At 36.9% G+C, this 26,705-nt stretch overlaps 2 protein-coding genes and 1 long non-coding RNA gene across 13 annotated transcripts; 1 reads left to right on the top strand and 2 right to left on the bottom strand.

Annotated features, from left to right (window-relative positions):
• Positions 1-7,766: 7,766 nt before the first annotated feature.
• LOC122009171 lies at positions 7,767-14,108 on the top strand. 5 transcript variants are annotated; one of them, XM_042565209.1, is made up of 4 exons: positions 7,767-7,907; positions 7,996-8,183; positions 8,264-8,426; positions 13,854-14,108. In XM_042565209.1, the coding sequence occupies exons 1-4, from the start codon at positions 7,830-7,832 to the stop codon at positions 13,854-13,856; spliced, it is 432 nt and encodes a 143-aa protein (XP_042421143.1). In that variant the 5' UTR covers positions 7,767-7,829; the 3' UTR covers positions 13,857-14,108. The 5 variants fall into 5 exon arrangements, with proteins under 5 accessions (XP_042421143.1, XP_042421142.1, XP_042421138.1 ...); XM_042565208.1 differs by lacking the exon at positions 13,854-14,108 and adding an exon at positions 8,841-12,182; XM_042565204.1 differs by lacking the exon at positions 13,854-14,108 and adding an exon at positions 8,745-9,181.
• Positions 10,637-14,740, bottom strand: LOC122009169 (zinc finger protein CONSTANS-LIKE 9-like). Of its 7 annotated transcripts, XM_042565201.1 has the most exons (6): positions 14,170-14,740; positions 13,126-13,205; positions 12,828-13,035; positions 11,511-11,996; positions 11,025-11,195; positions 10,637-10,863 (listed from the first exon to the last, which is right to left on the bottom strand). In XM_042565201.1, the coding sequence occupies exons 3-6, from the start codon at positions 12,864-12,866 to the stop codon at positions 10,765-10,767; spliced, it is 795 nt and encodes a 264-aa protein (XP_042421135.1). In that variant the 5' UTR covers positions 12,867-13,035; positions 13,126-13,205; positions 14,170-14,740; the 3' UTR covers positions 10,637-10,764. The 7 variants fall into 7 exon arrangements, with proteins under 7 accessions (XP_042421135.1, XP_042421134.1, XP_042421137.1 ...); XM_042565200.1 differs by having other exon boundaries at positions 12,828-13,205; XM_042565203.1 differs by lacking the exon at positions 14,170-14,740 and having other exon boundaries at positions 13,126-13,860.
• A 10,262-nt stretch (positions 14,741-25,002) lies between these two features.
• Positions 25,003-26,069, bottom strand: LOC122011573. Its single transcript, XR_006119976.1, has 3 exons — positions 25,448-26,069; positions 25,299-25,367; positions 25,003-25,061 (listed from the first exon to the last, which is right to left on the bottom strand). It is a non-coding gene; the product is annotated as an uncharacterized LOC122011573 (long non-coding RNA).
• Positions 26,070-26,705: the final 636 nt, after the last annotated feature.

Raw genomic sequence — 26,705 nt, forward strand, 5'->3', positions numbered from 1 at the left:
ATTCAAGTAATCTGAGAACCAGATACTTAGTGAATTGAAATCCTAACAAGTTAGAGGGCACCAGACGCTTAGCAAACTAGGAAGTCCTAAAGACACAATCCCTTAGTATGGAAGATTCATACCTCACGCTTTTGACACATAAAGTTCTAGAGGCGAAATCTCTTTGAAGTTAACTTTTTGTGAAGTTTAGAGTCGAGTTCATCTATATGTTGGGTTATGTGTGGGGCTAGACATAGAAAAGCATTCAACCCTTATAAATGATCTTAATCGAGTATTCAGTTGACTGAGTCTTTCACTAAATTGGAACTTAAGTTGACTATTGTTGCGCAAAGAGAGGGCAACACCTCTCAACCTCTAAAATGCGGAAGAAGAGGAAGAGAGAAAAGAGATCGCGCGGTGCAACAAGACAAAGACGCACAAAAGGAGAGCAAACACAAGGAAGAAGAAGAAGAAAAGAAAGAAGAAGAGTTACTGTGGTTCGACGACGTGCCTACTCTGCAAAATAGCCGAAGCTTTATTGGAATTCTCTCTACACAAGAGAATCACATCTAATGATTGTTATGTTTGTTGTTGTACAATAGGCTTACAATAATCCCTATAAATAATGCTAAACTCCAGACTTGGAAAAATCGTAACAGAATTTTGTTATGAAAAATCACAATAAAATTCTGTTATATAAAATCTTAACAGATTTTTCTTCCATAACATCCCTCATATTAACCTTATCCAAATATGAGCCACCCGTCAACAATCTCCACCTTGGCGAATATTCGCCCATTCGAAGAACACGAGTATCTGAATAAAGCTCCACTTGGATCTCTGGGTCTGGACTTCGTTCCTCTAGCATTTAGAGATATGGATTAAGTTCAAGCAATGCTTGAATTTCTTTGTGGTCATTGGCTTTGTCAGCGTGTCTGCATCATTGTCTGCAGTGTGAACCTTCTCAAATTGAATTTCTCCGGAAGCAATCAACTCTCTGATCTTGTGAAATCTCATATCAATGTGCTTGGTTCTCGCATGATACACTTGATTCTTCGCCAAATAGATACCACTCTGACTATCACATAACAACTTGACTCCACTTTGCTGAACACCCAGTTCTCTGACCAACCCTGTAAGCTATAAAGCTTCTTTCACTGCTTCAACTACTGCCATGTACTCGAACTCTGTAGTAGACAATACAACAATAGATTGTATCATAGATTTCCAACAAATAAGTCCTCCTGCCACAGTGAATACGTATTTTGTAGTAGACCTCCTATTATCTAAATCTCTTGCATAGTCTGTATCTACGTACCCAGCAACTAAATGATCTTCTGGTTGTCTACTGAACATGATGTCATAATCAGTTGTATTTCTCAAGTATCTGAAAATCCATTTCACTGCATCCCAATGTTGTCGACCAGGATTTGAGAGAAACTTGCTCACCATACTAACTACTTGCGCCAAATCTGGTCTCATGCAAACCATGACATACATCAGACAACCAACTACACTGGTATAAGGAGCCTTTGGCATCTCTTGGATCTCGTCATCCGTCTTTAGACACTGTGTACTGGATAACTTGAAGTGATGTGCTAGGGGTGTGCTCATCGATTTTGCATTCTTCATGTTGAACCTATCCAGCACCTTCTCCACATAGCTACGTTGAGACAACCATAATCTCCCTATAGCTTTATCTCTGTGAATCTCTATCCCAAGAATCTTCTTGGCCTTTCCCAAATCTTTCATGTCAAATTCCTTGCTCAGTAGCCTCTTCAATTTGTCAACCTGTTTTTTCTTCTTCGCAATAATGAGCATGTCATCTACGTGTAGTAGTAAGAAAATTAATGATTCATCTTCAAGGCTCTTCACATATATGCAGTAGTCATACTCACATCTCCTATATCCGTTTTGAATCATATATGAATCAAAACGTTTGTATCATTGCCTAGGAGATTGTTTCAATCTATAGAGCGATTTTTTCAACTTGCAAACCAACTGCTCTTGTCTGGGCTGACTAAATCCCTCGGGTTGTGATATAAAAATTTGCTCCTCCAAATTTCCATGAAGAAATGTCGTCTTCACATCCATTTGCTCAAGTTGCAAATCGTGATGTGTCACTAAAGTCAACACCGTTCTAATTGACGTATGTCTTACCACCAGAGAGGAAATTTCTTCATAGTCAATCCCCTTTCTCTGTGAATACCCCTTTGCTACCAACAGAGCCTTGAACTTCACTTCTTCGCCCTCTGACATTGCTTCTTTCTTCTTGAATACCCACTTGCACCCTATAGCTTTCTCTTCTTCAGAAAGTTTCACTAGATCCCACGTTTGGTTCTTATGCAATGACTCCATCTCCTCTGCCATAACACTTGTCCATCTGTCCTTCTCAGAGCTGTGTATCGCCTCCTGAAAAGATGTAGGGTTTCCGCTACTAGTGATGAGCGCATAAGATACCAAGTCTTCGAATCTGTATCTAATGTGTGGTTTTACGACTCGTCTCGTTCTACCACTAGCCATAGTGCGATGCTCCGTGTGCTCTGAGTTAGAATCATCAGAGTCATAAGTCTCTAGCTCCACCTGCACAATATCTTTCTCCATGTTGCTCTGTGGTGTTTCCTTTCCTTCTTACTGAGTACGTTGTAACATAGTTTTCTCGTCAAACACCACATCTCTGCTGATCACCACCTTGTTTGCCTTAGGATCCCAAAGCTTGAAGCCTTTAACTCCTTTCTGATACCCTAGAAAAATGCACTGCTTTGATTTCGCATCCAGCTTTGATCTTTCCTCACTAGATATGTGCATATAACCTGGACATCCAAAAACTCGAAGATGAGAGTAATCTACTTGATTCTCTATCCATACTTTCTCTGATACTTTACTTTCTAGTACTACCCTTGGTGATCTATTAATAAGATAACATGCCATGTTACCTGCTTCCACCCAGAAATTCTTTGCAAGCCCTGCATTCAGCCTGAGATATCTTACCTTCTCAATGATTGTCCTGTTCAACCTTTTCGTTACCCCGTTCTGTTGAGGTGTCCTGCGAACCGAGAAATGCCTCATTATCTCATGTTGCTCACAAAATTCCTGAAACTTTGAATCTGTGTACTCAATCCCATTGTCTGACCTAAGATATTTGATCTTCCTTCCGGTCTAGTTCTCTACTTCAATTTTCTACAATTTAAACTTTCCAAAAGTTTCCGACTTGTGACGCATAAAGTATACCCAAACCTTTCATGAGAAATCATTAGAAAAACTCACAAAATATAAGTGTCTTCCACATGATGCTACACTGGCTGGTCCCCAGAGATCCGTATGTACGTAGTCATCCGTATGTACGTAGTCCATAATCCTCTCCGTCTTGTTAGCTATCGTCTTGAATTGCACTTTGCTCTGTTTCCCAAGAACATAGAATTTGCAGAATTCAAGATTGCACATCTTGACACCCTTCAACAAATCTCTCTTGTGAAGTTCTAACATCCCACGTTCACTCATATGCCCTAGCCGCATATGCCACAAGACAGTACTGTTTGATTTAGATTCCATTGAGGCGACTCCACCTATAACTGTAGTCCCTATCAACTTGTAAATATTTTCTGCTATCTTTTGTCCTTTCATTACCGTCAGAGCTCCCTTGCTGACCTTCATCACATCGCTCACTGATTTGTAATTACACCCAATACCATCCAGTGTGCCTAGTGAGATCAAGTTCTTCCTTAGCTCTGGTATATATCTGACATCACATAAAGTTCTGATCACACCATCAAACATCTTGATTCTGACGTTCCCTATGTCGATAACTTTGCATGACACATCTTTTTCCATCAACACTGAACCAGAATTCACTGTCCTATAGGTGTCAAACCACTCCGTGTTTGGAGTCATGTGATATGAACATGCAGAGTCTAAGATCCATGCATCTGTCAACTGCTCCGAACTCGACATAACTGATAGCATATCTCCATCACCGCTCTCTGAATTTTTTTTTCTTCAACTATGTTTGCAGACTTTGTCGAACTACCTTTGTTCTCTGCAACATATTTCTTTATCTCTAGACAATCTCTCTTAATATGACCTTTGCTTCCACATTTGTATCACGTGATCACCTTCTTCCTTCTCAATTTAGAATGAGCCTTGTTGTTATTACCCTATCCATGTCGAGATTTACTCCTACCACGCTCTTGGTTACTATTTACCACAAGTCCTTCTCCTTGAGAAACTTCATCGCTTGTTTTCTTCCTTTGGTGAAAACCTAGCAACGCACCTGTGATCTCCTCCAATTTGAGAGTTTCTTTTCCCCACATCAAAGTAGTAACCAAATTCTCGTATGTAGGAGATGAAGGTAGAGAATTCAACAACATTAGTGTTTTATCTTCGTTTTCGATCTTCACATTAACCCGCTTCAGATCACTTACAATCTGGTTGAATATGTTGATGTGCTGGCTCAGATCGGTTCCTTCTGCCATCTTTAGCCCGAATAATTTCTGTTTAAGATACAACTTGTTTGTTAATGACTTTGACATGTACTGACTTTCCAGCTTTTACCAAACTGCCACCGGTGACTCATCGCCCATGACATGGTACATCACGTCATATGTAAGACAAAGTCTGATTGTTACTACTGCATTCGCCTGAAGTTCTTCCCAATCTGATCTCTCCATGCTTTCTAGTTTTCTTTCTCCTAGCGCCTTCACCATGCCTTGCTGCACCAACAAGTCCTTGACTCTTCTCTGTCATAATCCAAAGTTTTCGGTTCCGTCAAACTTCACCATATCAAACTTCGTAGAAGTCGTCTCCGACATATTGAAGAAATCCGCCGAAAACCTGTAGGCTCTGATACTAATTGTTGTGCAAAGAGAGGGCAACACCTCTCAACCTCTAAAATGTGGAAGAAGATGAAGAGAGAAAAGAGATCGCACAGTGTAACAAGACAAAGACACATAAAAGGAGAGCAAACACGAGGAAGGAGAAGAAGAAGGGAAAGAAGAAGAGTTACCGTGGTTCGGCGACGTACTTACCTCACAAAACGACCGAAGCTTTATTAAAATTCTTTCTACACAAGAGAATCACATATAATGATTCTTGGGTTTATTGTTGTACAATAGGCTTACAATAATCTCTATAAATAATACTAAACTCCAGACCCGATAAAATCGTAACAGAATTTTGTTATGAAAAATCACAACAAAATTCTGTTATATAAAATCTTAACAGAATTTTATTACGAAAAATCTTAACAGTTTTTTCTTCCATAACATCTCTCATATGAACCTTATCCAAATATAAGCTATCCGTCAACAACTATCTAATTTATTTAATTGACTTAGGTTAATCAAGAAGAAAACAAAGTGTTTTTGTGATGTTGGGTTCTAGGGTTCAATCAACTAACTAGTCAACTGATGCGTGATCAATTGGCTGATGATTAGGGTGAGTCAATTGTGGAACCAATAGAAATATTAGCAAGAAACCATTGATCTGACATGATTAGACTGCGACGACCATCAAATGCTATAATACTTTAGTCGATTGATAGTAAGATTGAGTCGACTAAGATTATTGTTATTGTGTAGAAGGGTGATGAATTCAAGTCAATAGTTAACTTGAGGCATACATTAGTCAACTTATTAGACGTTGAAAATTAGAACAAAGTTGAAAGCAATGATGATTGATGTGTCTATAAATATGGGTCAAATGAGCAATAAGAAAATGATTGAAAGTGCTTCATTTTGTAATTCTCATCAAACTACTTGTTTACTCAATTGTTTTCATTCTTCCAATTCATCGTTGTATTTAATTTATATCTTGCAAGAAGAATGTAAGAGATTTCTCCATCTCTAAAAGTTTTTTGAGAAAGAGATTGAGAGGAGTGACTCACTAAGTCATAAGCTGTGGGGTAGGAATCAAAGTTCCGAAACGCAAAATATAAATGCTTGTATTTCTTGTTTGATACTTTTACTTGTATTTTGTTTATCCATTGCATACTAAATTTAAATGTAGAATCAAACAAGAAATTGAACAATGATCCTCTATTCACTCCTCTCTCTAGCCTTATTAATGATCCACTAAGTTGTATAAGAGTAAATTCACTCTCAAGCCAAATAAGTAAATTCAACACATGACAATGTAAGACGGACATAGCATCCGGAGGAAAATGTTCTGTTATACGATGTAGCTAAGATTGAATTGTGAACACTTGGGAAATTGCTTGATTGCCTTATCGATGCACCAGATCCGAAATTCTTTTACTACTCTGGCTACCGCCTAGAAAGTCATTCAAACAATTAGTAGCAAATAAATGATACACAAGAATTCAAGGCAGCATACCATAATGCTAACTCAGGCATATAACATGGTTCAATTATTGATTCTACTTCATTGTCTATGATTCATCAGTGAGTAGTGAGTTACTTTCGAAAAGCCCACTATCCTTCTACTCCATGGTTAACTATTAAAGGTAGAGAAATCTCTTACAACAAGCATATACAAGAATTAAGATGAAGACAAAAGATTACAAGAGGACATTAAATAAGATCTAACCAATCTAATTTCACCAACATAAGCCATCCATCTTACTTTTCTTTTATTGCTTTCAATCCCCTTCATTTTTGTTTACTAGTTAATTAGTTGATTTGTCACTAAGCAATCAATTAGATTCATCACTAGTCGCCTGATTACTTTAGCTTGAATCTACCAACAGTTGCTTGAGTCAACAATATTTCACCGTCAGTCGACTAGCTGACTATAACCCTTAGCTATTCAATTATTGCAACGCAATTTTATAACATTAATTGCTCCTTCATGCTTTCTTCCTATGGTAATTAACTAAAATTCTTTATAAGTCGACTAAACACAAATTAGTCGGCTCTCTAATTAACTCAGTCTTGAATAAATATATTCTATTTACTAACTCATCACCTTGAGTCATATCTTTAGTTGACTCATCTTTTCAGTTGACTTCTCACTTTTAGTCGAAGATGAACCCTACCCCAAGAATAGATTTTCTTAGCTCTCTTAGTTCTTCATTAGAACTTATCTTCTGCGGCTTAGCTTCACCACAACTGTTGCCTTATTAGGTTATTTGTCCCTCGGTTTCATTACTTGGTCCATATAATCCTTTGTACAGACATCAAAATTGAAGGTTGAACGCAATCCCTTAAGTCATGATTATATTAATATAGTCGATTCAACTCAATTTCAAATAGAACTTTGTTACTTGTAAATAGAACCTCTTTACCCGAATTCCCAGCTGGCTTGTCATCCCAGTTGACTAGTATTAACCTCTAGTGATTATATCATTGACTACAACTAAACTATGGTCTAGTTAAAACCTACATAGACCCTAAAGTTCAAGCTAATCATAACTCAAATTATGGTAAGTGTAAATTGATTGGTGAATAACTTATAGAATTAAAATCCAAGTTTATGCAAAAATAAGGGGTGCAAAAAAGAGAAAAAAATATAGCATTTTCCAAAAAATCATTTCCATAGGCATAAAATAAATTATATTGTTGAATTAAAATTCTAACTTTATTCCATATAAAAATGTGTAGGTTATTATATGTAATTTTTATAAGAGTAATGACGTGTAGGGAGAAGAAATCGTAAGTAAAAGTTTACATATAAATATCATGATCTATCATTTTTTTTTTATTTTTATGATTCCATTTTACGTGTCTATCCTAAAAAATTTTCCAAAGAATTTTTCTCTTCTCGTATCATTTTTCTTTATAATATACAAACTAATTTATAAATCGATCTAATTTTGTGGGTTAGATGTGGAGGGGAATACTATAAATAGTAAACACAGTCCATTTTCCCAATTGTTCAGGAGAAGCTTTCCAGCAATGGCGTTTCCATCCACCTTCCAAGAGAGGCTTCAACAGATGGAAGCCACTCGAAACCAAAGGCTTCTCCTCCTTCAGGTTATCCTCCTCCTCCTCCTCCTCCCCCGTCCCTCCTTCTCCACCGTCCCCGACAAACCCTAACCCACATCCGCTGGTGTTGCTCCAGGCGGAGAAGGAGCTTCACCTCGCCAAGTCGCAGCTGCTGTCGAAGAAGATCGAGGACCTGCGGCGGGAGGAGTGTCGGTGCCTCCTCTTGAAGAGGAGAGGCACCGAACTCGCTTGCCAGATTCTCGCTAGCAAGTCCGAGATCGACGCCTTAGAAGCCCGGCACCAGGCGGCCGCCTGTGAGTACAGGCAAGTTTCTTCTGTCTGCCCTTTCTCTTCCTACTTGTGGCTTTATTCCGTGCTTTATAGATGGGAACATGAAAAATTAGGGATTTGAAGAGGGAGATTGAGGAACTGGAAGAGAAGGAGAAGACGAGGGACGAGTTCTATAATCTGCGGATGTCGGAATTGGAAGAATTCAAGGAATCCACTAGGAGATTTCTTTTGGATAACCGTGACAAGGTGCAGAAACTGCAAGATTCATTCTGGGAAGTAAGTTTCTTTTTCCTCTCTGCATCTCCGACATGTTGATGCTCAATCCTCTCTTTTTTTTTTTTTTTTGGATTCTTCTATTATCCTCAACTCTTAGAAGGCATATATTTATTGATTTGGTGCTTAATTAAACAACGAGAAAGATCAAAATGATAGCCTCGGGTGGTCTTCCTTTTGGAACTTGTATTAAGCTAGCTACATTTTGTTCCAAATTCCAATTTTGCAGGAGGGTTTTAAACAATTGAGCTAATAGAGAATTAAGCTTTACTGGTTGAAGAAGTATGTATGGTTTAAATCTGAACTGATAATGGTTTATAGTATTTGTTACAGAACACTTGTGACCTCTTAGCAATGCAACTGGTTTTATGTAATGTCATGCCGTTGCAGCTCAAATCAACTCTGAACCTCCTTCAGGGCAGCGATGGATATATGGATAATGGTAGGATTGCGGCAGCAGAGACCAAAAAGTCTGAGCTCTTAGCAGAGAAGGAGAAATTAGAGAAGTATTTAATTTCAAGTGACCATTTGAGGACGTTGTTGCAGAAGCAACTCCACAAGATGTTGATATCACAGGGCAAAAAGAAGACCAAGGCCCTAACTAAAGATCAAGTTGAGAAATAGCAAAGTTGGAACCAATATAATGGACGTTAGTGTGGTCATAACTAAGTTGCTGTTTAGTTTTCACTTTTCGTTGGTATTAGATAGAATGCTAGTTCTATGTGATTCAAGTTAGGAAGTAGTAAAAGAAATTGTCATTGTTTGTTGGTCTTTCTGCACCCATTTCTACGATGAGATGCAATGCAAAACGGGCTTAATATGATGGTGGCCCTGGTGTTATGGTTGAATCACTAAATACTGAAGTCTACTTGATTTAGGTTGAATATGGCACTTTGGGCCCCCAGGGCGTAGTACAAACGGTAGGTTTAGGACATTTTTGTCATAATAGTCAAGGGTCGAATCTCTATGGGAGTGGTGCTCTGCTATTCACTCTATGCGTCCAACGTCTATGTACCTGTATTTATCTTCCTTTATATTCGTGGATCCGGTTATAGGAGATCTGTTGAGGTAGCGGATCTATTTTTTTTTTTTAATATGACACTTTAGTGGAAGGAAAGGATGAAGATTGAATAAGGTCTTCTTAGATTGGTTACTTGCCTGCTAGTCCACTTCTTCTAAAGAGGGAGTAGTTCGTTCAATTGATTCGAGGTAGGAATAGTCGACTACTCTGCCTATAGTAGTAGTCTGGTGAAGGTTAGATGAAAAGTCATCGTCGAAAGAAATGGTCGTGATCCATTGGAATCAGTCATAGTAATTAACTGATGAATCATAACAACCATGGACAATAAATCAGAATGATTGTGGCAAAGATTTATTTAGAAAAATATGTTGTTTTAAGATTTTAAGAGTCCATGAATAAGCAACAACAATAGAATATTTTTCTATTGAATTATATTGTTAATTCTAGAAATTCTATTGTAATCCTCTGTTAGCTTTGATCAGATATGGCCCAAGCCTCCAAGTAAAGTTTAAGAATATAAACACCAATCCTTTCCTCATGTTGCTGTAATGGTGAGTAGCGCCTGTGTGTTCTTGGCCCTCCCACAATTGCTAACATGTTACATGCTCCTTAACTCTTCAAGTGAGGTGAGTCTAGTCATATAACCTCCTAGAGAGATCCATGCATCATTGTCTAACAATTCGACATAAGATTGGTAAACAAAAAATTGCCTTGCACATCAAATTTCAGAACAACAGTTTAAAGCTATAGAATATGAAAACCACCCTAGTGCCTAATGGATCTGTGGAAGTAATGTAGAAAGGCATCGACCATTAGGACTCCAAAAATCACAAGGGATGGAAGCTTCCTTCAATGTCATCCACAACGGAAGTTTTGATCTCTCCTAGAGGGTGGCAACACAATCATCTTTTCTAGATCATTTGTACCTGTTATTGTTCTGGAAGAACTATCTATAGGTAGCAATGAGCTTACCGTTTGCAAAATTTCGATCACGGTCTCAGCAACTAGTCAGCTCCATGAGAGCTTCTAGCATCGCCATAAGCAAAAGCTTCTAGTGCGGAGGCTTAAACTTGGATATCATATCTAGTATCTAGAATAAAGTTTATCAAGATTCTCCAAGTCCATAGATATCATATCAGAAAATTTTCTTCGTTTATTACCACTTTAGGACATAATTCAAGGCAACAGAAACTTGTTATAATCATTAGTAAACTGATTTATTTATACGTATTTACATAACTGCGATAGAAGACTTAATTTAATACAGGCAAACACTACAGCTGAAGAAACATTTAGCAATAGGGGTATTCTTTACACCTCTTACAGCTTACTACTCGTAGCACTCTTGTCTTCTATCTTCACAAACCTTCCACGGACACGAGGCTGACAGTCTGCTAGAGCCTTTCTGCACGCGTACTGCTATATGTGCAAAATTTTGTCATTCATTGGACTAAAACAATCATGTGTTTCTATGAGAAGAAATATTATAGTAATGCATTTAGTAAGTTTAAGAGGATTGCTCTTCTTTTTGTTAACATACTGAGAACAATCATACAATCTGATGGAGGTAGAAATTTCACCTTTATCTTTCTTCCATAGTTTCTACTTGTCCTTTTCTTCCTGTACCTAGAAAGCTTTATCCTCCTTGCTTCAATCTTCTCCTCGGTCTTCGCATCCTCTACGGATGCTAAAAACTCAAGAGAAGGAAAAGTGTTCATGATACCATGAACTGGGTTATTAGTTCGAAGAATCTGCCAGAAGAAACTCAAAATCAATGACCTGCAATATCCTGTGGCAATTGACAAAAAGACCTAAACATATCTTAGTATATGTAACATCACAAGCAAAGAAAAATCAACTACCGCCAATTAGTTAAAGCATGTATACTTAAAGAAATCTCGTAGAAACAGGGTCACTTCGAATCAAGTATCCAACCCAGAAACTGTTTTGTGATGTGGCTATATGGATAAACAGACCAGACAAACAAAAGGTAGTAATTTTTTTAATCGAAAAGGAAAAAGGCAAAAACACACACACAAACACGGAAGTGTACTCTTAGTTCTGACCTCGATATCCCCTTCACTGTATGCCCTCCTTATGCCAAAAGCAGACTCAAAATTCATTTCATGCAAGCCAAGCAAACATGGTTCAACACTGGAAGGGTTAGCACCATCCACTGTGCTTAAACACTCTTTACTGATACTCTTCTGCAAAGATCCCTCTACAGAAGAACCCTCTGTCAGCGGTGCAGAAACCGGAATATTTGATGCCTCAAGAGTAGGCACATTTGTGACTGACTTTGAAACGAGGTCTCCCTTCCAGTCATTGAGCACCTCACATAAGAGATCTTCATTTTCAATTGATTTCATATCTGAAATTTGTATTGTTTCATCTGTAATAGAACTTCCATAGCCAGAGATCATTGATAGAGCAGCAGACAAAGGATTCACTGCAAGTAATGATTCTTCTACTATGGGCTTTGGGGCATTGAACAGATCTCCATCTCCTCCAAGGTCATAGTCAGAGACAGCAGATGTATGGATCAGGTTATCCTGTACCAATTGTAAAAGAAACTAAGTTTTACAGGAATACTTTGTCTAGCTACTAGCTAATTATATTCTATCTGGCACTCCAAAATAAAATCTATGTGCCATAGTAAGTTTGGTCCCTTGTATAAGAGATATATTGCAACTTACATTTAAGGTTGAGTTTCTCTAACGTCAACAAATTCAACACCATGTATATGATTCAAGACATATTCATTACTATTAAATTCTTCAGCGACTTAACATTGTGTGTTATAATGACAAAAATGGTCACTTGTTTTATAGCAAAATTCTGATTGTTCGCTTGGAATAAGAATTTGAAGACTGATAAGGTTCATGCGAGTTGTTCTTCTTTCATCAATAAGCATTTTGCAATCCTTAGATTGACTATAAAACATAAACTACAAAGTGGTTATGAAAGATAGAGTTGCACACAGTTAATAAATGTGACCGAGTAACTACTACAAATATTTTTCAAATGATTCTCATATTGTCAGATGTCCTCGTGACCGACCAGGAACAAAATCATACTTTCAGAAATGAAATTTAAGAAGGCATAATCGAACACCAAGAAAGGTTGGATAAGAAATATAGTGGAAAGGTTCAGAAACTATCCTATAATGATAGAACATAGAAAATCTGACAGCAAAGAGAAAGAAGAAAACCTGCAAATGTCACATGAAAAAATGATCTGCTGTAAAAATTCTCAGAAAAAAAATACAATAACCTCTAAAATAATCAACAGTTTCAATGTCATCAAAGGACACAATTTGCCACAGAAAATGATCTACATTTCATGTATAAGAAAAAACAGAACATAACTATACCCTGAATTACCCTGCACTGGAATGTTTGCATGAAAGATGAAGGGCACATTGAATAATGAGAGCAACTGATTGGTATTATCCTCTTCAATGCACAAACTAGCTACCAAGAACTCTTATGTGGCTGCCTATGTGCAGGTCTACTAGTGACTTGGCATGGAACAGATTCACAGTGAACGAGCACAACAGCCGTACGATAGAAATGGCAACCTAGGAAGATTCTACAACAAAAACCACACCAATGTACTGCATGTAAAGTAAATCTTGAAAAGTTGATACCATTGTGTCATAAGTAAACCATCAAAATTTACCAATTTTATCTTCCAACTGACTTCAGCTTCATAGCCATGAGTGAGTATTTCTTCAGGTTGTGGTGTTCTCGCAAGAACATCTAGCATGAAGGTAGCAAGTAAGAGGACTTCTTTATAGCTTACAAGCATATTGTCCATAAGGTATGAGATGGATATAAACAACTGCTTTTCTCAACATTAGCTACAAGTACATGACTTGCAAATTCCTCAAGATATTAAAGTGCAAATTTATCTAAACTGATCGAGATTTTATCCCTCTGAGCCCTCGAGACAAAGAAAAATTTTCAACTAATTATATTACTTAATTTCGATGTAAATAACTGATTCTTAAAAGAAAATGTTATCTTGGCGGTTTCAAATATGTCAAAGCTTTTTACCTTCCTTTCAGTACTATGCAAAAGTTTTATCCAATCGGGTAATTCTATACTTTGTAGCTTTCAACCATACTATGTGCTCTACTAGAGTAGTGCAAAATATAGCAACATATCACTGATAAATAAAAATATGAACCCAGATGGAAAACACTTAGAAAGTATCCAGTTTAACTTTCAGGATAACCTATTTCAGAGAAGATTTCCACAGGATAACTATATAAGAATTCTAACCTGGATCAACATCTAGCAATTAATTTAAGTGAGAATGAATGAGCTATACTTTTTTATCTTGAGAAAACAAATTTTGGACCTTTAAGTAACCATTGTTTATCTATTTCACTTCCTTTGCAATAGTAGGATCATATCAGCCCCATCTTGGGACAAAGGTAGCATTCTGAATCGAGCATATTCAACAACATCAACATTTCTGTGATAACTTGATGCGAGTGAGAAGAGCAGAGGCAAGGAAACATGCTTCAAGAAGGCAACTTGATGTAGAAGAAAGAGAGGGCTGCAAGGGTTGACAAAACCCTTACAATTTACAGTTGATTTTCCCAAAGAGGAAATCCAAGAGACAACACTTTCACATAGTTGATTTCTTTGAGGAAGCGATAAGAGGGCAAAAAAAAAACTCAAGGTAAAAGGCAGCAGTAGGTCTCGAAACATATACCAAGCTGATGGAGAGCAAGTCTGGGGAAGACGGCAATGGTGTGAGACGGTGGTCGCCCCAAGATATCTCCTGCGGCAGGCCCTGCAGGACGGGTAACAGCAGCCCCAGGTCGGCATACATCTTACCTCCTCCCCTTCTACCTCGCTGAACCAACAAGATCGACAACGCAGGGAATATAAGAGCGGCAAGAAGCAGAAGACTCTACAGGTCCCCAAACTACTCTCTCCTTGCTTTTCGAGCCAATACTGGACACAGCAACATCCCCTAGCAAGACCACTGCACAATATCTTTCCAATTTATTCCGAGTTGTCACTGTTTTCCGTATTATATCTTCCGGAGTTCCAGAGACATTTAATCATCAATTCAGACTCTGTCTCGGTGGAATTATCACGGTAAGAATAATGTGGAAGTGGTGACTACAGGATGAAGATAAGGATACCATTGCTTGCATTTCTTGAATAAAATGCATTAAAAAAGAGATTGCCCCGAATCCTTTTTCATTAAAGTATGATCAAAATAAGAAAGATGGAGTCTTCTTTTCACTGACATAAAATCAAGCTCCATTCAAATGGAGTCAGTGGTCCAATTTGCTGCAGCATCCATGCTCCTATCTTATCCTAAAGATAAGAGGAATATTATTAAATTTGCTGATCAAGAAAAAAAAAAGATTGGAAAATGTTTAATGTATTGTGAACATTTTGATGACTTTTAGCAGACAGGGAAACAAATGGGAAAGAAACTGATGCTGCTGACCAACTACAGTGGTAGGTTATTAAGATAGGGAGAGCAAGAAGGTGAGGTAATCAGCCAGCCAGTCACATGAAGCCAAATGAGTCGAGGTCAGGACGGACGTGAGCACATTAATTAAATCCTGATGGTGGGAACTAAAAGGGTTAAGTCAGGGATTATACATTTATATTAAATCTATGACAGGTAAAGCTGGATGCAATAAAGCTTTCTCTGAGATTTCGTATGACGAGAATTTCGTCCACAGACTATTTTTTTTTATATTAAATATATGACGGACATAGTCTGCGTACTTGTTGATTGATTCCTTGTCATGATGTTGAGGTGTTGTTGTTGTGCTATTAATTTTATAAAAGAGACGATAGCATGCGTTTTTTTTACATAATCACGTTTTTTATTATAAGTAATTACCATTTCAATTGAAATAATTGATATTTATATGAATACATATTCTAATAAATTTAGAGATTAATTTTTAACTGGCGTAAAAATATTATTGGATGTCTAACAAAAAATTCTACATGTAGTGATGGACTTATTCCGTCGCTATTTGCATATAGCAACAGAATATATTCCGTCGTTTAGATTTTTGTCATTTACATTTTTACGACGGAATATAAAATATCGTCGTTAATTAGCAATAAAATAGATATATCGTTGCTAAATATAACAACGAATTTATATATTCCATTATTATATTCCGTTAAACTAATTAGCAATGGATTTAAATAAATCTATCGCTAATTTGCAAGAGTAAATTATTATCCGTCGATAGTTTGAATAGAATTAGATTCCATAAATAAATTAATGATGGATTCTATATAAGCTAGTCATTAATTAGTGACAGTAAGTTAATATTCATTGCAAATTTAATAAACAAAATTCGTCGAAGCATTAGCGACGGGTATTAAAATCCGTTGCTAATTTTTATTAAAAAATTGTTCATTTGGTTCATTTTCCCTGTTTACATCTAAATATAATCAAATACAATCTATGATGTTCATAACAAACTTATAATATAATCCATATCAACAAGCTCACAATGGAAAATCATATTAACAAATATCCATATCAACTTAAACAATACAATCCATACACAAAAAAGATAACATCCAAAACTAATAGAATCTATTGCATAGGACATCCAAAATTTGGACACAAAGTTTATATCATTCATACAAGACATTCTGATGAAAATCTAATACAAAATATAAAAACAAACTCACTATGGATATCTGGATATGGTGATAGAAATATGCAACATCTGAAAATGATTATGAAAAATTATAATATAATTAGAAATGCATATAATTTTTTTTTTAAAAAAAGTGATAGAAATGTTTTTGACTGAAATAAATACAAAATTTAAAAGCTAAGATAAAGGATAATATACTTCAAAATGATCTAATCGGCAAGGGAATCTTTGGGATCTTAGACCTCTTGGGACTCCAAACAATGGGGGTGCGACATCTATGTATCGGGAGTGAATGCTACTACAAACACTTCAATATGGCTAACTTTCTCCTCAACTCGAGATTGTCGCTCGTGCATCTCCCGTATCTCTGCTCTCAACCAACATCTCCTCCAATAACAAGATTCGAGACCGCAAATCCTGAATTTCCACCCACAATATTAATGCTTGTACCTCACTAGATGAGGATGAGGAACTAGGATGCCCTTGATCCCTGGAGCCCTCATCCGATCAAAGATAACTTTGGTCTGAGAATCAAGTCCATAGAGGGAGGTCTTCTTCCTTCCACTGACGATATCATAATAAATGTCATAACTTCATAGGTGGAAAGAGATTGTAATCCCTCTCGCTCTTCATCAGGTTGAGATGTTTGTGTAGCTCTAGTGGACATTGCTTCTTGTGTTAAAATAATAATTTTATTAACCTCCATATAAAATCTACAAATATATTCACGAAAATTAATATTCTTACGTTCATTGATGAGGAATGTCAATGAACCTTCTTATGGGTCTTGTTAAATATCTCACAATAAGTAACGGGTCTCTATAATTCAACAGTTTGTCTACAGAGAATGCAAGTACATTAAAACTAATAAAAAATACATGTAATAAATTTTTATATAACTTAATTTTAAACTTAGCAAGTCAGAAGCATGTTTCATGATAGAACGATATCCAACAGTATGATTTCTGGATCCGATGCTCGGCCCAACAGACTCTGAATTGTGATTGTCTCGGGCAATCGCTGAATCAGACTGCCAATCCTGGGTAGCCCAAATGACTCTACAAGCATCCCAAACTGCATCAAGGACCTCAGATAGCCTGGTGCCCTTCTGCCTCCACTTGTATAACATGCCCCTATATAGTTTAGCACAGTAGTTGTTCCAAATTTTTTAAAATTTGGCCTCGTACTCTTCCTCCCAAATATACTCTTGGCGCAACGGGGCTGACAAGAGGGGTGTAAATTGCTTATGTGAAAAACAAGCAAGCCTTTCCCAATCTTTCAGCTTGGATTAGTAGCAGTAGCACAATTATAATAAAAATAAACGAACAACTTTAAAAGAAAAGAGGTAAAAGAGTTACTTAGTTACAATCTAGATGGTTGTTAATCTAAGGCAAATAAAGCACTAAAACAAGTCTCCTTTGGTGAAGGCAGAGAAGCCCCTTACACTCATTGAACGTTCAGAAAGTTGCTAGGAAATGAATACTAAAGTTGTTGATTATTTCCTAGGTCCAATTATAGCCCCTGAAAAAAGTTATCCGCAGCTTGAAGACGCCTCCAATGAGGTCCAAGGTGCCTTCCATCGGATAGAGTTTTATCCATCGAGGATAAAACTTTATCCTCGACTAACGGCTAACGAAGGCATCTTCAAAGTTTGGAAGGCGTCTTCATACTATTCATCGAATGCACCTTCTATCCATGGAAGGCACCTTCCACAGAGCAACTCAGCTCAAAGCTGATCTCTTCACATAGTTGTTCACGTAGGTGATTATCCGGCTAACCGGAGTTGAGCTCACTCGAATCCAACTCCGACCTTCACCTAGAGCAGGCTTCCTTCCCGGCTTCCCGTCCCTCAAATGTCGTGCACGTTCTTATTGTCCGCCGGTGTACTCTTCCGCAATATCTCATCCTTCGGATACACCGAGCCTGTCGACTCCCTTCCTGTGTCATCCTTCTCGCTAATTACGTCTTCCACTCAACTTCTTGTAATCCTAAGCTCCTACACACTTAGACACAAGGATCAAATACAACATAACCTAACTGAACTAGGTTGACTACATCAAAACTACCCCCGTGTACTAACAATCTCCCCCTTTTTGATGTGCATCAACTCAAGTTCAAGTTATGGATAAAAATGCAATGAAGTAATATAGTAATGAAATGAATTAAACAAGTTAATTGTAAAATAAATGCAAAGATAAAAATTATGGGAATTATCCTAACTCCCCCTTAATCTCTTTAACTGTTGCTCCCTCTTAATCCTCTTAACTTTTACTTATTTCTCCTCCTTTGATTACATAAAAAAAATTCGAGAAAATTTTGAAAAAAATAAAGTAAAATATTTAAAAAATTTCAAAAACTTTTCGAGAGGTACATTACAACAATCACTAGTAAGCTAGTGTTTTTTAGAAATAATTTTAAAAATATTCTATTTTTACTAATTAATCTCCTATTTTAAGAAAAATAAAGTTAAAAAATACTTATCAGTTTTGAAAAATCATGAAAAGTTTTGTCAACCTCAACCAGAAATCATGAAAAATTTTATCAACCTCAAGCAGACAGTGTTAGATTAGTATAAAAATTCACATAGAGAAATGCTTTTGTATTTGAAAAGAAATAAATTATTTTTAGTATAGAAAATAATTTTCAAAAAAATCTTTAAAAATATTTTTCAACTCTAAAAAGTTCTACTATTTTTCTTGGATGTGTAAAACACATTTTTAAATGATAAAAAAAATAAAAATTTTAAAATTTCTATTTTCTTAAATTTTTAGTATTAACAATTATCTTTTCGGCAAATAATTTATAATAAATAAGATATTATTCAAAAAAATTGAAAATATTTATAAGGATAGAGAATATAATGTTTCATCACAAAAAAAATAAAATTTATCAAAATTTAAATCTGTGAAATAAGTTAAAATTTCAAAGTATGATTTTTGTCAATAATTAATTAAAAAAATAATTCAATAGTAAACAAAATTCGAAACAATTTCTATTTATAGATTAAATCATGATAGCATAGAATAAATTTTCAACTCTAAATATGAATAGAAAAACTAAAAATATTTTTCTAATTGAGATAATTTCTATCCTAATAATTAAAAAAATTAGATTTTAATCTAAAAAATTTCGTTCCTAAAAAAACATTTTGAATCTTAATAATATCCTAAAAAAGATTTTAGAATCCAATATAAGTTTCTGCCTACTGGATTTACTAAAAATTTGGAAGATACATAATTTTTAAAAATTTTCTTAATTTTACCCTGGTGATTTTTAAAGTATTAGTTGATTCTACCATAATTTTTAAATTTTAATTTTTCAAAATCGTTTGAACATGCATGGTCATTTTTCAACTTTTTAATTTCTATTTTCAGTTTTTCGTTTTCTATATTTAAATTATCAAACATATCTAAGGGGCATGAAATTGCTAAGTTTAATTTTAATCTAGCGTTCTCTCTTTCTAATTGTATTATATTCTTAGATAATATTTTGATAAATTCAAAAGATTACTTGGGAGATAGCGCATGTACCTCACTTACCTCGTGTTCTGATGCTCCTCCTTCATCGCAGCTTTCCTCTGATGATCCTCCCCCTTCATTGATGCTCATCGAAGCTGCTTTCATCTTCTCCTTGGTGGTCTACCATTAGAGCTAGTCTGGTGTAAGCTTCAATCTCGGGCTCGGAGGACGATGATTCATCCCATGTGGCCTTCAGATTCTTGTGCTTCTATCTTGTTGGTCTTTTGCCTTGTCCTTCTCCTTCTTCTTCAATTCGGGGTAGTCGTCCTTGATGTGCTCTTCTCCTTGACTGTTGTAGCATCAGACCTTCCTTTTGCTCCGAGAATGTTTCTTAGTCTGCGCTTTATTAAAATTATTAGATTTAATAAATTTACTAAATTTTCTTACCATTAGACCTACTTCGTCTTCATTGATTGACGCTTCAGAGTTTAGATTGTCTGTTCTTACCTTCATGGTGATATTCTTTTTAGCCTCCTTTGATTCTGCACATCTAGATTCGTGAAGTTCTAAAGTGGAAAATAAACTTTCTAATGTGTTTACTTCTAGATCTTAAGAAATATAATAGGAGTCGACAATTGAGGGCCATTTGGGTGTCCTTGGAAAAGTATTTAATGCACACCTAAGGGAATCTTGGTTTATTACCTTTTTTCCGAGATTCGTGAGTCCAGTTATCAGCTACTTCAGTTTAATGTGTAGTTGTACTACTGATTCTCCTTCTCTTAGCCAGAGGTTCGTCAGTTGGTTCCGGAGAAGACCTCATCTAGTGAGCTTTGCTTCAGACGTTCCTTCATGTAGCTCCAGGAACTTTTTCCAATGTTCCTTTGCTAATACGTAGACACCGATCCTACTGATTTCTTGAGGTGACAGTATGCTTAGTAGGTAGAATTTGACTCGTCCATTCGCCACAAAGTTCACTTGCTCTTTCTTTGTCTAAAGGTACTCTTCTTTTTGTTCATCTTTTTAATCTTTTGGAGTTTCAAAACCATATTTAATTATTAATAAAACTTCAAAGTTAGTTTTAAAAAAAATACCTCCATGCATTTTTTCATTACGCAAATTCTCCCTCAAACTTCGGCGGATAGATACTCGGTCCGACCACCATCTCGGTGTTTCAGCCAGCGGTTAGTTTTTCTGAGACATGCTGTCTCTGATGCCACTTATTGGCTCAGCAGGGCTAGCAATAGGGAGGTAAATTGCCTTTCTGAAAATCAATCAAGCCTTTCCCAATCTTTTAACTCGGATTAGTAGCAATAACACAATTATAATAAAAATAAATAAACAACTTTAAAAGAAAAGAGGTAAAAGAGTTACTTTGTTACAACCTAGGTGGTTGCTAATCTAAGGCAAATAAAGAACTAAAAAAAGTCTTCTTTGGTGAAGGCGGAGAAGCCTCTTACACTCATTGAATGCTCAGAAAGTTACTAGGAAATGAATACTAGAGTTATTGATTATTTCCTAGGTCCATGGGTCTTTTTATAGCCCTTGGACAAAGTTATTCACAGTTTGAAGGTGCCTCCAATGAGGTCCAAGGTGCCTTCCATAGGATAGAGTTTTATTCGCCGAGGATAAAACATTATCCTCGGCTAACGACTAGCGAAGGAGCCTTCAAAGGCTGAATGACACTTTCATACTCTTCATCGAAGGCACCTTCTAGCATGGAAGGTGTTTTCCACAGCGCAACTCAACTCAAAGCTGATGTCTTCACATAGTTCTTCGCGTAGGTTATTCTCCAGCTAAACGAAGTTGAGCTCACCTGAACCCAACTCTAACCTTCTCCTCAAGCAGGCTTCCTTCTCGGCTTGTTATCCCTCGAACGCTACGAACGTCCTTCTCTTCCGCTGATGTACTCTTCCACAATATCTCATCCTTCAGATGCACCGAGCCCGTCGCCTCCCTCCCATGATATCCTTCTCGCTAGCTGTATTTTCTGCTCTACTTCTTGTATTCCTAAGCTCCTGCACACTTAGACATAAGGATCAAATACAACAAGACATAATTGAACTTGGTTGACGATATCAAACTACCCTCGGGGTACAAACATATACCTCTTCTACAACAATAGATTTTGAGAATTAGTATCATGTTAATTTTAAACTACAAAAATATTTTATATTCAAAATACTTACCAAAAATTCACAAAGTTGCATGAAAAATATCATGTATGAGATATGTGTGATAAATAAAAAGAAGATTAAGTACTAGAATAATTACTAAATACATAACAATCACCAACAACCCTCAAAATAATCTAGTCACCATGTGCTTTATGTCTTGATAGTGTGACTATATATGCAAAATCACAGTGTAAGAGATACACATTTGAAATAATAATGTTTTCTAACTAGGAAGATGAAAAAAAATCATACAATATACCATGATATTGTTACTAATTTTTAATCATATGATGTCATTCTAAATCAACTAAATTAACATTTTATAAGTTCTCATCGTCAGACTCTATTGGTACATCAACCTCCTCACTGCTAGACATCTCTCCATCATTTATTTCCTCGTAAGTGGCATTGCCATTTACAAGTAATTATGATGTGGATTGTATTTCTGAATCAACTAAGTATGTCTCGACTTTTGCATTTTGATATGCATCATAGTTTAGGGCAGTTATGATGTTCTGCATTTTTATGGTTGACTAAGGCTTTATTTGACACACTACTAACCATCCATTATATCTTCTTCTCTTTGTTTGTTACTTAAGATAGAATACTTGACCAACTTGTATTGCAAAGATGAAAGGCTCAAACTTGTTGAATCTTTTATTTGTGTTAACCTCAACTAAATTGTAGAAATGATGTATTTTAGTACTGATTCTTAGAGTTGGATCGTACCATGAATATTTGAACAATACACACCTTTTTAAAGGTAAAGCAGGATACTCAACCTCTATGATTTCCTCTAGTCTACCATAATAATCAAATTGAGTATCATTGTTGTTCATGGATCTTTTTATATAAACATCAAAATTATACGCGAGCCTTTGTGAATCGCGTTAGGCTACATGAAATCTGAATCCATTAACATAATAACCTGAGTAGACTGTTATGTTACGGAGAGGTCTTGATGTAAGATTTTTTTTGTCTTTTATCTTGCACATTTGATATTCTACTGTCATTCGCCTACAACAGTAGTTATGATATAAATTAGATTTATATATAACATAGTTGCATTGTAATAAATAATTTAATCGCTAACTTACATAAATTTGAAACTAAAATATAAATTCATCCTCTAACTTGTGATTTACCTCACTTGCACTTATTGATGGATTTTGTATGTGTAGTTGTTGTTTGTACATGTTGTCAAAGAAAATAATTTGAAGACATATTAGATAATATGTCAAATATACACAAAGCTATCTATGTATATATACTTGAACTATTATCTTATGCATGGTTTAACATTTTTACATACTTAATCTTTAGATGTGGTCATGATAGCATGATATTCTTGTTCATTTAACCATCTAGAGATAGTTGCACCCATTGCCTTACTAGAAAACTTGAAAATAGAAAATATATTTGGATCAACTGGTTGACTATCATCGGATTTTGAGGACACTTATGATTTTTTATTTTCACATTATCAGTGAAATAATAAGAGCAGAAGGAAGTTGCTTCTTCAACCAAATATGCATTACATATTAATCCCTCAACTATTGCTTTATTATGAATATTATTCTTTAATTTCTTCAAAAACCTTTCATATTGGTACATCCATCTGTATTGTACAGGACTACCTAGTTGTGCCTCATAAGGTAAATGTGTAAGTACCCCGTGTTGGTTTTGATATGATCAATCAAGTCAAGTTAGACTCTGCGTATTTGATGTCTTACATTTGAGTGTGTAGGGACTTAGAAATGCAAGAAATCTTGTCACGCCCCGGAGGAGTCCCTGTCCGAAGAAATTTCGGCAGCATCTCCCATAGACGACGGACAATCTAAAACTTTTCTACAAGCACTATATACCTCAGCCACATGCAGCTGGAATAATAACAAAAAAATAAAACAATCACCACGCAGTTAAATAGTAGACAAACAGAGCAGTAATAAGATGACTCGAAAACAACCCTACTCAACTACACTCGTAAAGCTCAAAACATATTCCTACTCCACTACACTCGTAAAGCTCAAAACCGGTGATAAAACCAACTTACCTCTTCTGCCATCTAGGCAGGCATGTAGTAAAAGCAAATCCCAATAAAAGTCATCACAAGTAACAATCCATACAAGATCCAAAGTATCGAAAACATAACAAGTTCAAAACATGGTCTAGTAAAGAAGAAAACCAAAAGATCCAAAAGGCCCTCGTGGTCTGCAGGAGACTAGCACTACGTGCAGTGGGGACTAGCGATTGGAACTGCTCCGGACAGCCTCAACCTGAAAATATAACAACAATGGAGGCGGGGTGAGTCCAACACTCAGCAGGTACAATTGATATGCAAAGTAAAGAAATAACACCTAGCACTAATCATGCGTACAGTCTCTTGATAAAAATAAAGATAAATGTAAACCGAAGTACACAGGAGAGAATCTGTACTAACCAGGACCCGGTATAAGGACAAACAGTCCGAAAGGTATAGAAGACCTGTATGCATGTCAAACATAGGTATCCAAACAATATGCAGCATATAAACGTGAAACACAATCACTGAACAATAAATGCATCACGTATGATGCGATGTCATGGTCACCCCGACGCCAACTCATAACAAAAGTGGGACCGAGTGGGTAGAGTGACAACCGTGCACTCGCATCACTACCCACGATGGTGGCCGAGTGGACGGGATCTTTGTCGAGTACACACGTACTCTACCCCAAATCATAAATGGGGAGCGCAATGCTCTCATCTCCGGAGGGATCTTTAACGTGCTACACGCTGCGCTACACTACCCATGAGCGGACCAACGGAGCACCGGAAGAGCCAAACCGACGTGCTACCACGCTACCCATGAGCGTCACAACGGAGCACCGAACAGTGATGAAACTGGCAATGTGCTCAACAATAATGGAGCAATCTATCGCACAGTATGCGATCATGCAAATGGTGCATGTCACTAAGCATGGTAATATACTAAACCAACCTCTGGACATATAACAATGGGCACTATAGTGAGTAAATCATATCAAGATATACTGATCAATAAGGTATCAAACCTAGGTCCTGAACATGTGAAACATGGTTATATCACTACCCATGAGCATGAAAAATCAGGTACGAGATCAATATGAGATACAAACAAACAACCAATCAAACAGGTAACATGTATTGGGCAGTGATTAACCGAAATAAATAAGAAACACAATTAATGCAACATGTTAATTTCATTACTAAGCATATCAAAGACAATAAGTCAAAAGTACCCGCCTCCGATAAAATGGTCCAAATCTGACTCCGAGATACTCGTCTCACGTCAAAGTCCTGTATCAACACGACATACATGTTTAGCTAATTATATACAAATTAATTAGCTAAATCGAATCCCTGAAATCTAACTTAAATACAAACCCAATTTATAAACCTCAATTGGATCATCAATTAACTTATCCAAATGGAATACAACAAATACATTTATCAATCTAATATCAACTAATCAACTAGTACTATCCATTACTATTAATGAAATTCAATGTAGAATGGAATCACCTCTAAACTCACCTAAATCTGGATGTATCACTTTTAAATCCAAGGTTGAAGAATTTCCAATTGACACAGCTGAAAACCTTGCTGCCGGAATCCAAAAACAATTAGCACATGATCCAACTACAAGAGATGGTTGCTACTGGAATTAGAACAAGTGACTTCACTGCTAGGGCACGGTTTAGAGGCTTCAGCAGTAGGAAACTAGGGCCCAGGTGAGCAAGCAACGATCTAGGGTTCGGCTGGCCGGCAATAGGGCGAACGACGGCGACACTGTGCAGAGGAGCAGCGGCGATAGTACACCCAACTAGGGCACGAAAGTAGGCTGTGAGAGTCGGCTCGGCAGCATAGAGGGAAGGAAGAACTCGGTACCTAGGACTCGGCTAGGGCAGAGAGGAGTCTCAGCGGTGAACACAAACTAGGGCACAGCGTCGGCTAGGGCAAAAAGGAAGGCCGGCGGTGTCGTGAGCCCAGAGGGGAGGAAGAATCGGCTGAAGAACTAGGGCTGAGGAGAAACGGCTCGGCCAATTAGGGCATGGTCGCGATCGGCGAGGAAGACACGAGGAAGATGGAAGGCGACAGTGGATCGGCAGTGGCAGATCATCGCCGACGCTTGGGAAAATAGTAAGAAGAAGGTGTCGGCTGCGGAGAGGGAGAAGAGAACACTGGCTTCTCTTGATCCCGGCCTTATGCACGCGAGGGAGAGGAGGAAAGCCGCCGTGGGCGGTTAGGGCAGAAGGTTTGCGGGCGCAAGGGAGAAGGTGGTCTCGGGGAAGAGGGAAACGGCGAGGAAAATAAAGAGAAGAAATAAGAAAAGAAGAAAAAGAAATAAAAAGGAAAAGAAAACTTTTCCTCGTTAAAATGGGGTAGCCTAAACAGGCTTTTCCGGGCCCCGTTTTTATCCCCGTTAACTCGTCTGTACGAGCTCCGAAAAAATTCCTGAAAAATTTCCAAAAATTTCGAAAAATTCCCTTATTATTATTCTCTATTTTTTGGTATTTTACAAATCTAGTGGAAGATGTAGCGAACAAGAAGGATGGCACGGGAATCTAGTCAACAAGATCGATCTATTTGAGGGTGAGAAGTTGCGGAAGAGTACACCGGTGGAGTGAGAAAGATGCACGCGGTGCTTTCTGTTGGTGTAATCGACCTAAGTTTGATCGATACGATCATGGTTTTGATGTGTGTGTCAAAGAGTTTAAGTTAGGCTTTCATATTATTTTGATATGTGTTTAAGTATTGCAAGACTTGGTGAAAAACATGAGGAACTTGGTGCGTCCAAGTTTGGTAAGCTCATCTAAGGGCTTAGATCCTTGAGTCGGTGAAAGATAGTGTGGCTGACATCTAAGGGACTATCGGACAAGGAGCAACGGAGTGAAGCCGAAGGAAGCAGCCTTCAAGGCAATGTGAAGGATAACATGGAGA

The sequence above is a fragment of the Zingiber officinale genome, chromosome 8A (genome assembly GCF_018446385.1).
Source record: "Zingiber officinale cultivar Zhangliang chromosome 8A, Zo_v1.1, whole genome shotgun sequence".
NCBI classification, from domain to species: Eukaryota; Viridiplantae; Streptophyta; class Magnoliopsida; order Zingiberales; family Zingiberaceae; genus Zingiber; species Zingiber officinale.

What these genes read in the sequence shown, in the direction of transcription:
- LOC122009169 (XM_042565197.1), bottom strand. Translation starts at nt 13,263, where the DNA reads ATGGACAATATGCTTGTAAGCTATAAAGAAGTCCTCTTACTTGCTACC. An exon ending in ACAGTGAAGGGGATATCGAG is followed by an intron (nt 11,196 to 11,510) that starts GTCAGAACTAAG and finishes TTCTTCTGGCAG; the next exon opens with ATTCTTCGAACTAATAACCC. An exon ending in ACTATGGAAGAAAGATAAAG is followed by an intron (nt 10,864 to 11,024) that starts GTGAAATTTCTA and finishes TTGCACATATAG; the next exon opens with CAGTACGCGTGCAGAAAGGC.
- LOC122009171 (XM_042565204.1), top strand. Translation starts at nt 7,830, where the DNA reads ATGGCGTTTCCATCCACCTTCCAAGAGAGGCTTCAACAGATGGAAGCC. An exon ending in AAAGGCTTCTCCTCCTTCAG is followed by an intron (nt 7,908 to 7,995) that starts GTTATCCTCCTC and finishes GTGTTGCTCCAG; the next exon opens with GCGGAGAAGGAGCTTCACCT. An exon ending in GCGGCCGCCTGTGAGTACAG is followed by an intron (nt 8,184 to 8,263) that starts GCAAGTTTCTTC and finishes ATGAAAAATTAG; the next exon opens with GGATTTGAAGAGGGAGATTG.